Source organism: Podarcis bocagei (genome assembly GCF_964188305.1).
Source record: "Podarcis bocagei genome assembly, chromosome: 4".
Lineage (NCBI taxonomy): Eukaryota > Metazoa > Chordata > Lepidosauria > Squamata > Lacertidae > Podarcis > Podarcis bocagei.
The window spans coordinates 84,540,229-84,555,836 of NC_138128.1; the positions used below are offsets into that span (position 1 = coordinate 84,540,229).

A 15,608-nucleotide genomic window follows, 5' to 3' on the forward strand; every position below is an offset into this window, starting at 1 on the left:
GGCTGAAAAAAGCAAGTGGCAAAGGATGCCTGGGCAAGAACTGAGGCCTGAAAGAATGCACTGCCCTCTCATGCAATGAAGTGGTACCCACATTCTGCACCCAAGTAGTCAAGTCACCTCTGTTATTTTTAATAAGCCAAGAGGGGCAGGTGTCAAGAGGGCAAGTGGCTGGGCGTATGGTCACCAGCACCTTGTGTACACCAGGTGACTGCATAAGCTGAAACTGATCCCACCACACATCCTTGGCACTGGATACTTCATCTGGAACTGCGGAATCAAGGTCACTCCGAAGTTAGACTTAACCCTCCAAATGCGTCGCCGGTTGGTCACAGTGGGTCTCTGCGTGCTTCAGAGGTTGCTTCCCCACTAGTTACTAGAGGATGCCAGGCAAGCTGCAAAATGAGCCTTCTTCGCAGCCCACATCGCCACATGGTAAGCATGATTATGTGCGCTAGCCAGCATTCAGTTGGCTCTGGAGTGTGTTTTGCACCATTGGGGCTCTAGACTTTGTGCAGCTTAATTTATAGCCAGAAGCTCCCCAGGATATCAAGGAGCCACTCAGGCTCCACGGGGCTAGAGAGGATAATTGGGAGTGATTGTGTCAATTGCCGATTTCATCTTGCCATGCCATAGCAAAGCCAGGGTTTCGGCCGGATCGTTGGCATCTCCACTGGAAGACGATCTGAACACCCACCAGATTTACAGGGGCAAAGTGCTGCTACAGTTCCAAAGTTAACGACATTACATGGTCCAGCCATGACAAAGGAGTTCATTACTGCCCCCATACCTTCAATCTCCATCCCTCATATTGATGTGTTGGAACAGTGACTATATGAGAATCAGGATAGGAACCAAATGGATAGGTCTCCACCCCAGATGGTGGTCAGCTCCCCCACTCCTACTATACCTTCCCCTCCTGCTGCCACTAAAACTGGGGCAACATCTTCCTAACTCTCTGCTGCCTACCCAGCCAGGCGCATCCTAGGACCATCATCTGAGATCACTGTATACAGCTGGGTGATTAGGACCACATTGTGTTCACATTCTTCCCATCATTAGATGGGAAACAACATCTTTATGGAGAATGGCTATGATGTAGCATCTGTAATTCATCCAGTTCTTTTATTTGATAAAGTATATCATATGGCCTTCACCTATGAAGACATGCAAGCTGTACATAAGACCATCAAGGAAATTACAGCTGGAAAACTGATACAGTAGAGAGACTCACTTCTAAACAGGCATAACAGCTCAACTGAATTTACAAATTATCTTAACCCTTACCTGGTTTAGATTGAATGTATTTTGGCAGCACTACAACACACTAGTTGGCAAGCGAGACACAGTATATGGTTTGGCTGGCTTGCAAAACATATAATAGGCTAAAAACTACTGCCAGCCAGTTGCCTGTGAGCCCCCTGTAAACACTGGACATGTTATTGTGACCTCATAGAATTTCATGAACACTCAGGAGGGAAGTTGTCAAGGAAACTGCTGACAAGATGCAGAAGTAAAAAGTGTACTTCATTGAGGGGAAAAAACCTTCACACAGAACTAGGAACAGGGTAGCTGTGAGCTGTTGCCATGAAGATAGAGTTATTGGGATGTGTTGTCAGAAAGAGAGAGCGCTTTTCAGCTGAATGCAAAGTAATGTCCAGAGGCAGGGTGTCATAAGACTGAGGAGGGGCAGGGCTGTGGAGGGGGCAATAATCTGAGGACAGGCTAGGCCAGGGCAAGGAAAAAGGGATATAGAAATACTAATCCCAGGAACCATGCATGCCTTGAAATGGGGAATTGGTGATCAGGGCTGTGTAAATTCTGCAACTCTTTAAAAAGCATGGAATGTGGAATCAGGTGCAGGATTCACAAAGTGTGTGACAGACATGTCAGGTGCCTCCAGCCAAAGATCTATCTGGTTCTGTCACCAATCAATTTTGAAAAATTCCACACCTTCTTCGCAGCTCCTTACTATGTGCAGATCTTTTCTCTGTCCCCCTGAAAAGAGTGACAGTCTGGAAGTGCCCAGAACAACCATTTTTCTAGAGTGGTGTGCACAAAATCTTGTTAAACTGTAAGGATTTTTATTTCAACTATTCATATACATTGTATTGTCCCATTTAACTTACGCCCCCCACCCCCTTTCCCAAGAAAATTATACATTTTAAAATGAAAGCATGTGGCAGCTGGGAGGCAAAAGTCTGTTTTTCTTGAAACCAGGTACTTTTCTGTAAAGATAATCTATTCTCTAGCAAGCCGAGTGAATTTCCAATGTATGTTTTAATGTATTCTATGTATCTCTGCTGGCTATGAAAGTTCCAAAAATCTGGAATCAATTGGGAGCTTCAGCTATAAATATTCTTGTATTGCGTTTTACCAGCGAAACATAATTGGAGCACTGGGGATTATTAAAATTGTCCAGAGCTGGCCAAAGTGGCTGAATAAATGCTATATGTAAAAAAAGCAAAACCATCCCATCAGTATTTCACTAAGCAACCACGTGAGCCAGGAAATGCTCAGCTCTCCATGAGCGAATGTGTAATGTTCAAGCAAAAGTTGGCTAATGAGTTCAGATTAACTGCGCTGTCTAGTAAGGCTCGGAGCCAGTATGAACCACCAAGCACTGTTCACGCTCAATCTCCGTTCATTTAAATGACTACATTGGATTCGCAGCAGTTCTTGGTGGATGGAACCGTTCACTCGTGAAACATTGCACTTTATGCAGCTATCATGTTTGTCATGGCCGTACTCACATTCCACAGAAATTGTATAAAGTGAGCTAATGGGACACACGTTACTAAAAACTTAGGGATTTGCTCCAGGAAGTCCTACTTGGTCAATGCTCCCTGATACATGCATTCATAGAGCTGTCCCTTTGTCAAATCCATCTAAGGCCATGGTCATCATCTTGTGACAGGGAATTCCATAAGCTAATGATGTACTATGAAAAAAATGTGCTTTCTTTTATTTTTCCTGAAGCTACAACAAACCAATTTCACTGGATCTCCAGTTCTAGTGTTATCTAACCCACTCCTACGGGTTAGATTAGCTGCTCACTTAAAAGGATCTCAAATATCAGGGGTTAGGGAAGAACTCAACTGAAGATGCTGGGAAGCTACTGCCTGTCAATACATGTGCCATTTGAGTTAGATTGACCAGTGGTATGACTGTATGTGGCAGTTTCATACACAGCCACAACTGAGTCTGTGCAGGATTGCCATAATGAAAGGCTTTTCCTTACCTCGCTGGTGAACAGATCAGACGCCACGTACATGTGTTCTTGTTTTATGTCCAAAACTCTAGAACAAAGAGATTGTACGTGAGATCACAGCAGATCTAGTCATAGTTGTATGCTCTTTGTGCGGAAAGTAATTTTCTTTTCTTTTTTTAGCATCTGCCAATTAGCGGAAAGGAAGGCAAAAATCAAGGAAAGCATCAGAGTCTTAAGAGTCATGGGTCGTTTTCTTAATTTGGTCTCCTATCTCTCTCAGGGAGGGCCATGCTGACTCTCTTTGCTTGTACTCATGAAAACCTGAACAAGCAGCATCCTTGCAGCATTGCATGGAGAGATCATAAACTTTGATTCTTCCAGCTTGTGCTGGAATGGTTGCCTGCCAAGGTCTTCAGCTTGAATGCACAGATACTTTCCGGCCAGCAGCTTGGGGGCTGTGTGTGTGTGTGTGTGTGTGTGTGTGTATGGAGAGAGAGAGAGAGAGAGAGAGAGAGAGAGAGAGAGAGAGAGAGAAGGGAAGGATATGGCTGATAGGCTGAAGCTCTTTACTGCTCCTGATCTCTCTCATTTTTCACTTGTTATTGTACTTCTTCATTCATTTGCATTATATACTGCAGGGATTACACCTGCTGCCTTTGAGTGCACTTGGTTTATATTCTAGTGGTATCCAGAAAGTGTATAGAGCAGGGTTTGCAAGCCTGAGGCCCTCTCACCCCAGGGACAAAATAACACCTGAAAAAGTTCCAAGAATCTCAAAAGAGACGCCTGAGTCCAGATGCAATTCAGATGTAACACCAAATCATGGTTGGGTGTTACATGAATGAGCAGTGAAGAGCTTTGGAATCGTGTATTCCTACCTCCTCTATTCTTTCAGTGAAATATAGCTCAAAAGAAAACAATAAACCCATTCTTGTATCTTTCAATGTGACACCCCCCCCAAAAAAATATGAAACATAAAATAAATGTCAGCAGTCCAATTAGTTGTTTTTTGAGTACTGTTCTCTTCCTGGTTATCATTCTAGGCTACCTTGTTTCCTCCCGAGCCAAGATCGCCAGTAGCTTTGAAATATCGCCTGGACAGTCAGAGATCAGAATGGAGAATTTGCAGACCCTGTTGTCCAGTGTAAGGGCACGATCTATGCACTGCCTCATCAGTGAGAGCTCCAGGTTACCACTGCACACTGCAACAGCCACTCTGGAAAATGAGTAAGATCACCAGAAATTCATTACTATACAAAAGAAGTCCCTTCATCATGTTTTATATCAGCGTGATAACATCTGCTGAAATGTACAGTATGTTATTGCTTTCCCCCATCCATTACAGCTGCCTTTTGCATAGATTACAAAGCAAATGATATTCATTTGATATCTGTCAATTCAAGCCAGGTCTCTGAAATAGTCTATTGTTTATATGTCATTTTTAGAACAGACATCCATGAACAAAATCAACCAAGAGTACTATCACATCAGCCATTTACACCCCAGGAAAACTGTTTTGAATGGCAGGCTTGGTTCTTCCCCAGTAGAGCATCTGTTCATGTTCAAAATTAGGCCGCTCACAAGTAGCTTGCATGTTGCGCTTTGTGGAGTAAACTTATTGCAGTCCAGCAATTGGCAGGATCAAACTGTCACAAGCCGATGAGGGGACAAGAAGAGATCACTTGTCTCTCCTTCCAGAAAGGAACTTGGTGGCAGGAAGGCGCTTTTAAATAAGGTATGCTAAGAAAGGGCAGTGAGGTGGCAGAGTTACAGGAGTATGCTACTCCTGGAATAGAAAGTTAAGAATGGAGGCATCAATACTGCTAACACTACATTATCCTGACTCTTAATACAAAGATGGGCTCCTGAGAGAATGCTAATGTCATTCAAAAGATTGAAAAGTGGGTTTGAGATGAATGATCATCTGGGCCTCAAACTTCCTTTTAGCTGTGCTTGGCCATTGGCTCAAGTAGAACACCATTTTTACTGAGTGGTGGAAGTCTCCATAATGTATAAGCTAAAGTGCTTTAACTGTGGCATGGGCTTGGTTTTACTGAAACCGAAGTATTATTTCTGGCAAGCTTAGCTCCTGCCTTCATCCAGTATTGCTTCACAGAAGTTAAGAAAAGAAACAACACAGAACAGCTGAAGTCCCTTCAAATACCTTCAAAACAGGGGGTCCTTTGGTTCTGGATGTGTTCCACCCCAAAGTAGTGGATAATATGGGACACGCAATGAGAGAGGCTTTGCATCTAAGAAACGCAGTTCTCTTCCTCATATTTCCGTACCTTTTACCCTTTAACTCTGGCAACTTCCCAGTGACCAGAGCTGCAAGGCCAATGGATCCTTCTGCATCAACCGTGGCTCGTTCGTATTCCAGCAACCTCAGCATGGCAATCAGAATGTCCTCTTCTCTGAAGAGTGAGAGGAACCGGGTCAAACAGAGGGCTGCTTATGCACACATCACTTGATTTCTCATATTTCTTTTCCCCCAAAGCATTTCACTGGGCATGACAGGAAGTGGCAGCACATATGACTGTCATTGATGTCACCAAATGACTGTAAAGGGCTGTGGTGCCCTGGATGTCAAAAAAGGCCACAAAAAGGTGACTGCAGCAGCCAACCTCACTGAGGGATTCCAGGCCCCTTTCTTATTACATAGTGATTTATGATGCCTTTCCAACCCAAATGAATCTTTCACTCTTCATATCATATTAAGTACATTTTGTGCTCAGGGGCTTTTGTTGTGGTGGTGGTTGGGTTTGTTTTAAGTTAAATGCCTCTTGGAATCACTTGGAAGTGCTCTAGGACCATACCAGACAATAGTTGTCCTTGATTTACTCGTTTGCTGTACTCACCTCACTGTTACAACCTTATCAACAAATTTCCCAGTCAGCTGCAACGAGTTGGTGCCAAAACAAGGTCCGCTCACATCTGTAGGTTGAAGCAACACATTTTAAAAAAGCAGGGGGGGGGCAGGTAGTAAATTATTTTTCCTGCTAATTGTAAGTGAAACCTTTTAAAAAAAAATACTTGGCCATTTTGCAGCTTATAACACAGCAAAGAACATCTGAGCACCTACCTTACCTACACAGGTAACAGCAGAAAAACAAAACAGGATAACTTAGTGTCTCCTTTTCTTTTTTTTTTTTAAAGTTTTTTTATTGCGTTTCTTTTCATAGGTTCACAGATTTGTTTACATAACAACATGCAAGAAACATTTTTTTTATATATAAAGAAAAATAGAAGAAGAAGGAAGAGTTGAATATGTTTCACATCATCTTTCAGCAACTTGCTTTCTTTCGGACCTCCTCGCGTCCTCCCAACATTGCGTACATTATTTTAGCCAAATCAGCAATTTATTACCTTGTTTCAACCCTTATTGTACCTTTAAATCTATTATGTTACCAATTTCAAAAGTTTGTAATTTAATTTTAACGCTTTTATAATAAACATAATATACTTGTTTCACATTTATCTCGTTTTTTTTTATCATAACTTACTTTGTCATTTACTTAATCAAATTGCAGAAAACGTAGCATTTCCTAATCTTGCGCAATCTTAACATTCAAACAGCTTATAATATTTTTGCAAGTAGTCCTTGAATTTTTTCCAGTCCTCCTCCATTGTTTCTTCGCTCAGATCTCGGATTCTGCCAGTCATTTCTGCCAACTCCATATAGTCCAACAACTGTGTCTGCCAGTCCTCCAGTGTGGGTAAATCTGGTGTCTTCCAGAACTTTGCGATAAGAATCCTTGCTGCTGTGGTTGCATACATAAACAAAGTTCTATCCTTCTTTAGCACCTTCTGGTCCACCATGCCCAGAAGAAAGGCCTCTGGTTTCTTAGGGAAGGTATATTTAAATACCTTTTTCAACTCATTATATATCATTTCCCAGAAGGCCTTTACTTTCGGGCAGGTCCACCAGAGGTGAAAGAATGTCCCTTCTGCCTCCTTACATTTCCAACATTTGTTATCAGACAGGTGGTATATTTTAGCCAACTTGACTGGGGTCATGTACCACCGGTATACCATTTTCATAATGTTCTCTTTCAAGGCACTGCATGCCGTAAATTTCATACCGGTGTTCCATAACCTTTCCCAGTCCACAGACATAATGTTATGTCCTACATCCTGTGCCCATTTTATCATAGCAGATTTAACTGTCTCATCCTGTGTATTCCATTTAAGCAGCAAGTTATACATTCTCGAAAGTACCTTAGTTTTTGGTTCTAGTAATTCCGTCTCCAGTTTCGATTTCTCCACCTGGAAACCAACTTTTTTATCCATTTTAAAAACCTCTTGAATTTGAGCATAATGTAACCAATCTCGCACCTTACTTTTTAGTTTGTCTTGGCTTTGGAGCTTCCAGTTGTCTCCCACTCTTTCAATTAATTCCCAATATTTTGGCCAGTAGGCCTCCATATTGGGTCTTTTTTTAAAGACCTCGGCTTCCACTGGTGATAACCACCTCGGGGTCTTACTTTCTAGTAAATCCTTGTACTTCATCCAGACGGCAAAAATTGATTTTCTGACAATATGGTTTTTAAATAATTTATGAACCTTCGCCTTGTCATACCACAAATATGCATGCCAACCAAAGGCATTGTCAAACCCTTCCAGATCTAGGACATCGGTGTTTTCCAATAAAAACCAATCTTTCAACCAGCAGAAGGCTGCAGCTTCATAGTATAACCTTAAGTCCGGCAGGGCAAACCCCCCTCTTTCTTTTGAGTCAGTTAATATTTTGAATTTTATTCGGGGTTTTTTGCCCTGCCAGACAAACTTAGATATATCCTTCTGCCATTTTCCAAAACATTCCATTCTGTCCACGACCTGTAGGGTTTGAAACAAAAATAGCATTTTCGGCAAAACACACATCTTTATAGCTGCGATTCGACCTGACAAGGTAAGTTTCAATCTTGACCAAATATCCAAATCCTTTTTGATTTCCACCCAACATTTTTCATAGTTATCTTTAAATAAATTTAAGTTTTTGGTGGACAAAGATACCCCCAGGTACTTCACTTTTTTAACCACACTTAGTTCTGTTTCTTTCTGGTACCCCTCTATCTCTGTAAGTGTCAAATTTTTGACCAAAACCTTGGTTTTTTGTTTGTTTAGCTTAAATCCCGCCACCCGACCAAACTCCAAGATAAGTTCCAGAACTCTTTTCGTGCTAGATTCTGGCTCCTGTAATGTTAAAACTAGGTCATCTGCAAAAGCTTTCAGTTTGTACTGTTTCGCTCCGACCACTATACCCTGCACCAACCGGTCCTCCCTGATCATATTCAGCAGCACCTCCAGGACAGAAATGAATAACAAAGGAGATAGAGGGCACCCCTGTCGTGTCCCTTTTTCAATTTTGAGTTCCTCCGACACCACATTGTTCACTATCAATTTGGCTTTTTGTTCTGAATAGATTGCTTCTAAACCATTTTCAAACCCCCGTCCCACTCCCATCCCTTTCAAATTTTTCTTCATAAACATCCAAGAAATGTTGTCAAATGCTTTCTCCGCATCAATAAAGATTAAAGCCGCCCTTGTGTTCCTGATTCGCAAAAGCTCCAGTATGTCAATAATGTTCCTGGTATTATCAGACATATGTCTACCAGGGAGAAAGCCTGCTTGGTCCTTGTGAATTACTTCATTTAAAACTTTTTTAAATCTACTTGCTAAAATGTCTGCAAATATTTTGTAATCCACATTCAGGAGTGAGATGGGACGGTAGTTCTTAAGCTGGGTCTTTTCCATTTCTGACTTGGGTATCAATGTGATGAATGCTTCTTTCCACGTTTCCGGTGCCCTCTTCCCCTCCATAATCTGGTTACAAACCTCCAACAACGGTTGTATCAAGAAGTCTTTCAGAGTCTTATAATATTTGGAGGTGAGTCCATCCGGGCCTGGAGATTTGCCAAGTTGCATATTTTGGATGGCACCTTCAATTTCTTGTTGAGTTATTTTACTGTTGAGAATTGATCTTTTGTCTTGACTTATTTTAGATAGTCCATTTGTCCTCAAAAATTGATCTATTTCCGATTCTTTCTGAGGCCCCTGTGCATAAAGATCTTTAAAGTATCTGTGGAAGCACTTCCTTATTTCTTCTGGTTTCTGAACTATTTTTCCTTGAATCTCTAAGTTTGTAACCGTATTTAACTTTTGTCTTTTTTTCAACTGCCAAGCTAGCAGCTTTCCACATTTGTTCGCTGATTCAAACGATCTCTGCTTCATTTGTTTAATTTTCCATTCTATCTCTTGGTTAATCAATTTCGAGTATTGTGCTTGATGGAATTTAATTTCTCTTAAGACCTCTTTTGACTTTGGTTTGGTTCTCAACTTTTTCTCTCCTTCACTTATTTTCTCCAGGATTTTTTCCTTTTTTCCATTCCAAAATTTTCTCTTTATTGTGTTCTGTTGTATCAGAAACCCTCTCATTACAGCTTTACTTGCGTCCCAGATTATTCTTTTCTCCACCGTAGTGTTCAGATTTATTTCAAAATAGTCCTTTAGCGTTTTTTGGGACTTCTTAACAATCTCTTGATCTCTTAACAAGGTGTCATTCATCCTCCATCTGAAGGATCCGGTTGGGATAAGTCTCAGTTCCATTTTCAAGGCGTTATGGTCGGAGCAGGTTTTTGGGCAGATTTCCACTTTTCTTGTTTTAGGTGCCAGCCCTCTAGATATCCAAATTTGGTCAATTCGTGTCCATGACAGATGGGCCTCAGAAAAGAAGGTTCCTTCTTTACCCAAGGGGTTCTTTGTCCTCCAAATGTCAATCAAGTCCATATTGTCTGTCATTTCGAAGAACGTTTTAGGAAGTCTGCCGTCTGTTGTTAAGTTTTGATTTTGGGATTTGTCCATATTTGTTGAGACCACCCCATTCATGTCTCCCATCACAATAATATTAGAATAGTCCAGATAGTCCAACATTGTCTCATGCAGCTTCTTATAGAATTCTGATTTTCCATCATTTGGCGCATAAATTCCTAATATCAAAATCTTCTCCCCTTGTGTTTGAATTTCAATTGCGAGAGTTCTTCCATGGTCATCTTTAAATAAAAATTTTGGTGACAGGTTCTCCTTTGCATATATTACAACGCCTCTTTTTTTAACTTTGTCTGATGAGATAAATTCTTGGCCAAGTCTTTTATTAATTAATACTTTCCTATGGAGCCTGGTCACATGTGTTTCTTGAAGACATATTACATCCAATTGTTCTTTTTTTAGGATATGAAATATCCTCCTTCTTTTTTCCGGAGAATTCCCGCCATTTATATTCCAACTAAGTAGCTGCAGAGACATCCTGTTCTATTTAAGATGTTCTTAAGATGAGGTGCCTTCCTTTTCCTCAGATCCCGAGGGTGCAGGCGTTGGCCCGCCTCTAGGCGGTATTGGTGTTGGTAAAGATGGAAGCCAATCTGCTCCTTTTTGGAGATCTTCTCCGTGGTCGTGAAGGAACTTTTGGTTGTCTTCAGGTGTTCTAATTTTAACCTTCCTTTCTTTGTAAGTAAAGGATAATCCTTGTGGAAACTCCCACCTATAGGGAATTGCGTTGTGTCTCAGCAATTTTGCTAATTCTGTATAGGCGGCTCTGAGGTCCAACAGCTGTCTCGGAATATCTCTGTAGATTTCCACCCTTTTGTCTTGTATTTCAATTGCTTTTTTGAAGTGAAGGCCTAGGATCTTATCTCTCTCTTCCTTTGATCTTAGAATTATCAAACAGTCTCTAGATCTGTCTTTCCTTACCAATCTTCCCAGTCTATATGCCGAGACAATCCTGAAGTCTGTGTCTTCCTTTATACCCCAGAACTTCGAAAATTCTTGTGTCAAATATCCAATCAAGTCTCCTTGCTCGAGTTCGGGGATACCTCTCAATTTAATGTTGCTCTCGTGATTTTTCAGTTCCACCATTGACAGATAAACTTGTTGTTCACCCACCTGTTTGTGCAGAGGCTTGACTTCTCCTTTAATTTCTTCAACTTCTTTTTGTAAAACTCCCACTTTCTGAATTGCTTCTCCAGCTAATTCCCGATTTTCCGCTGTTGCTCCTTGCAAATTCTCTATAGCTTGCGTGTGCTGGGAAACTTGTTCAGTCAATTTTTGAATCGAGGAAGTCGCTTTATCTATTTTCAGAGACTGGTCGTCCACCTTTTGATTTAACTTTGACAATTGCTCCAATATTTGTTTTAGTACTATATCTGACCCACCTGCTGCCATATCTTCCTCAGTGGGCTTCTCGGTTATTTCAGCTTCCTCCCTTTGTGTCACCAGTACAGCTGGGACCGAAGATCGGCGTCCTTGGGTCAGAGTTGTTTGTACGAATTGTGCTGGTTTTCTTTCCTTTTCTTTTTCCTTAGCCTCTTTAGATTCCTTAGCTTTAGACGCTCTTGTTCTCCCTGCACCACTCATTACACATCTGTCAGTGTTCAAGGTCAGATTGTCTATTGTTCCATGGGAAAGACAGATCCAGTTGTAAACAGCCAGCAAGGAGAAAGTCAAAACAAAAGTCAATTCCCAGGATTTTATAATCCGAAAGCCCTGTAGGGGGAGTGCCAGCGAGTTTCAAAGACAAAGAAGGAGGTATTCCACCATTAAAGTTCCAAATTAGTTCAGCTCGTAAAATCCACTAGTCCAACAGTCCCTTCACAGACCAAAAGTTCCCCAAAGCACTTTTTAACGTTCAACAAAGTTTCATAAGGGGTGCTTGTAACAATATCACATCCAGTCTTTTCTGCTCAAATGTATCAATTACGCTCCAAAAAGTTTTTGTAACTGTTTCCGCTGTTTAGCACAGTCTCACTCCCCGGCAGCCCGACGATCTGGCTCTTTAGAAATGCAGCCCAAAGGAGAGAAGAAATAGGAGGAAAGTCCCCATTTACAGCCTCTTTTAATCAATATCCGTTTCTATCTTCCGTTTAAAAGAAAGCAGGTCTGGTAGCGCAAGAAAGTTAAAACTTCCCACAGTCCCGTTTTAAGCGTTTTCCGCTTCTTAAAACTTTGCTTTGATCTTGCCAGCAATGTCGGGAGACGGACTTCCCTTTTCTCGTCTCCCGATTTCAGCCAGATTTTACAGATTCTTTGCCAATTTTAAGCCCCTTACTCACGGGTATGTTGCTTGCAGTTTAGTGTTGATTTTTAGGAAGAAAGGTCAGCGCTCATCTGCAACAGCCGCGCGGCTTCACTTCCGCGGAAAGAGCGATGAACTCACAGCACCGCTCCCCCTCCTTCACTCCGGATCTCCTTACGGGGTCCCTTCTGTGATTTCGGGGTAGCTTCTGGTGCCCGCCGAGTCCCACGGCCACGGGCTCACTCTACCCGTGGTTTATCTTGGTGGGTCGTCACTATGCCGCAGCGAACGACCCTTTTCCGCGGAGCCCCTCTTCAGAGAACGAAGAGGACCGCCATTACAGTTTCGCGCCGCCTCCGGAAGTCCCACTTAGTGTCTCCTTTTCAATGGAATGGGAACATATGTAAAGTAGAAAAGATGCCAAAGTCTCTTACCTCGGTAAAACTGATGGTTACTGCGGGTCTGATCTTCTACCGGGTGACCAATCTTTAACGATTGCTGCAACACAGGGAAACTCTCCGATTCTACACCCTGAGAAAGACAAGCCCAATTTAAATGATGGTTTAGCATTTCAGTTTAGTTTTCAAACATGCATCCTAACATTCCATGTCTCAGTCAACTGCTCTCAGCCATGTTCTCCCGTGCCAAAGAGGTACAGTCTTGAGTTACTCTGGCAGTGTGTTATGACCAGGCAAAGTGACACAGAAATTCAATCCTTGTACAAGATCTAGTTTTCACAAAGGCAGCAAACCTATGACTGTCTTTTGCCACTTCAAATTGCCGGTGGAAGATTCAGGTGATTGAATACAACTTCATGTGGAACAATTCAGTGCATACAGAGAACAAATGTGTCAGAGAGAAAATTAGGCAAGAACTCATACCCTCAGCATCCAGTTTTTTAGATGAAGAGGAATAGTTGACTGGGAAAGAGGATTCAGCCACGTGAACTCCCAAGTTCAAAGTACAGTCACCTTTATCACCTCAGTGAGAACTACGCCAGAATAACCCATGAGACTTAACCTAACAAACACAAACTGCAAAAGCATCCTACCAGAAAGGATTTGTTAGGTGGTCATGGGCAACAAAGTTCATCCTTGCCTCTTTCATGCCATCCAAATCTAAGAATCCTGAGATGAACAATGTGATCAACTTAGATTATGTGTCTTATCCTTGGACTGTACCATTTCAGCCTACAGGTGGGGACATGGAAAGTCTGGGCGCTTTTTTCACATAAAAAGCTCTCCAAGATAAAAAAATATAGCTGGGCACAAACTGCCTCTGAAGGTCTAAAGCTCCATTTAGATGGCACAACACAATTTCCATTGATGGTCCTGTCCTCTATGACAGGAGCAGCAGCATTCTTGTAGCAGTTCAGATAGGGTTGCCATGCCGACCACACAGGCCTTGTTTTTCATCTGCAACTAGGCAACCCAGTAGCCAGTGTGAATTTTACAGAGAGGCAGGGCTACAGACATCTCTCTTCTCATAAGTATGAGTACAACTCTTTTCATAAGTAAGTAAGATACAACTCTTACCCTGACAAACTGCACCCAACCCATACTTTCACCAAATTATTGTGAAACCGATTCTTTGTACCTGTGCAAATCTAGGTTATGATCCATCAAAGGTAAGCACTTTCATGTTCCATTGATCTAGCTGTGATTTGGAGCTTTAGTTTAGTTTGAAATCAACATGGCCGAACTTTTTCACTAGATGGTGCACTTTGTTTTAAGTGGGTTGGCTTAACCCTTACAGGTAGCAGGACAAGTTCTGATTGTAGGTTAAAATTTCCCTCAGCTGGTTTCTTAAAACACACATGAGAGAGAGAGAGAGAGAGAGAGAGAGAGAGAGAGAGAGAGAGAGAGAGAGAGACCTCTTTCACCTTGAACAACCTCAAGAGATTTTTGAACAGATAGGCGTTCTGCACATTTCACTTGTGGGACCAGAAATCACAAGCATAAATTGGATGCATATCCAATTGAGTCCCAAACTGATAAAAATGTGAGAGATATATAAGAAAGACAGTAATAATAATATTAATGATAATAATTGTGTGTGTGTCTTGGAATGTGTTTTGAACTATCATTCCTGTCTCTCCTCACTACATTGTTTTCAGTGAGATACACATTTGCTCCATGCACTACCCTCCATACATTCTGACGCAATGCATCACGCATAAATACCTTTTTCTGAAGCATGGCTAAGGGTAGATTGGCTCATGTGATTTGAAGAGCAAAAGCTGAAGCTTTTGGTGCCATTTGCCAGGAAGCTCCTTGGGTGTGCTTTTCTACTTAACTCCTCTATCAAAGCCCAATGTCTTTCTGTTTAGTTATTGATACAGGTAGGTGGCCGTGTTGGTCTGACGCAGTCAAAATAAATAAAAAGATAAAAATTTGTCCAGTAGCACCTTAGAGGTTAACTAAGTTTGTTCTGGGTATAAGCTTTCATGTGCATGCACACTTCTTCGGATACCAAGAATAATATCTGAAGATACCAAGAATAATATCTGAAGAAGTGTGCATGCATACGAAAGCTTATACCCAGAACAAACTTAGTTGGTCTCTAAGGTGCTACTGGACAATTTTTTAATTTGTTTAGTTATTGTTAGTTTCAACAAGCTGGCTTAATGCTACTAGAGTCTGAACCAAAATACAGCCAAGTACAGCTTTCAAAATGCATACGTGCAGGAGCTAAATCCATATAGATGCTTACAATCACAGAAATATGTTCGTTCAGGTGTTTCAGTACAGCAGCTGAACCTGCTAGCAGTCCACAGTGGGCCCCTGCCGGGAATATCACTGCATCCAGTTTTGGCACCTGTTCGTAGATCTCCAGTCCCATGGTCCCCAGCCCTGATAGATAGACAGAACTGTCTTCTCTGCAAAAGCAAGCAGAGCGAAAATATTTGCTCATCAGCAATGAACAATACCTTCATTATTTGCTGTGATAAAATAGCTGAGGGTTAACCTTCATGAGCATGTTGCTAAAGCAGCTGCAGGTTCTGTTGGAATGCAAAAAATAATAATAACATCTCTCATTGCTTATATATTTAGTTTGTATGTATAATTTATGGCTTTTGTTCATAGAATTGTAGAGTTGGAAGGGACCTCAAGGGTCATCTAGTCCAACCCCCACGATGTAGGAATCTCAGCTACCGTATATCATACATTACTGATGGCCATCCAACCTCTACTTAAAATCCTCCAAGGAAAGAGAGTCCGCCACCTTCTTTGCTTTTATTTTTGAATATTTTGTTCATGAATGAATAAGCTGTACAAGGATATAAGGCACCGAGCACACTGAAAAATTATCTTTTCCCCATAATACAGCAAA

General features: G+C 41.6%; 2 protein-coding genes across 9 annotated transcripts in view; one reads left to right on the forward strand and one right to left on the reverse strand.

The window, feature by feature from the left end:
• SRR (serine racemase) overlaps positions 1–15,608 on the reverse strand; it is a 35,761-nt gene that overhangs the window by 5,817 nt on the left and 14,336 nt on the right. For 5 of the 6 annotated variants that reach the window (XM_081191319.1, XM_081191321.1, XM_081191323.1 and 2 more), the window contains 6 exons: positions 14,988–15,153; positions 12,710–12,806; positions 6,067–6,142; positions 5,497–5,622; positions 4,257–4,424; positions 3,239–3,296 (listed from right to left, as the gene is read on the reverse strand). In XM_081191319.1, the coding sequence (XP_081047445.1) occupies positions 3,239–3,296; positions 4,257–4,424; positions 5,497–5,622; positions 6,067–6,142; positions 12,710–12,806; positions 14,988–15,153 (691 nt within the window). The remainder of the gene's footprint in view (positions 1–3,238; positions 3,297–4,256; positions 4,425–5,496; positions 5,623–6,066; positions 6,143–12,709; positions 12,807–14,987; positions 15,154–15,608) is intronic. The other variant, XM_081191324.1, reaches the window with a different exon arrangement.
• The window catches only part of PLAC9 (placenta associated 9), a 57,592-nt gene continuing 46,288 nt past the window's right edge, over positions 4,305–15,608 (forward strand). For 2 of the 3 annotated variants that reach the window (XM_081191379.1, XM_081191380.1), the window contains exon 1: positions 4,305–4,435. In XM_081191379.1, the coding sequence (XP_081047505.1) occupies positions 4,432–4,435 (4 nt within the window). In that variant the 5' untranslated portion in view covers positions 4,305–4,431. Of the gene's footprint in view, positions 4,436–13,663; positions 13,789–15,608 lie in introns of those variants that run through there. The other variant, XM_081191378.1, reaches the window with a different exon arrangement.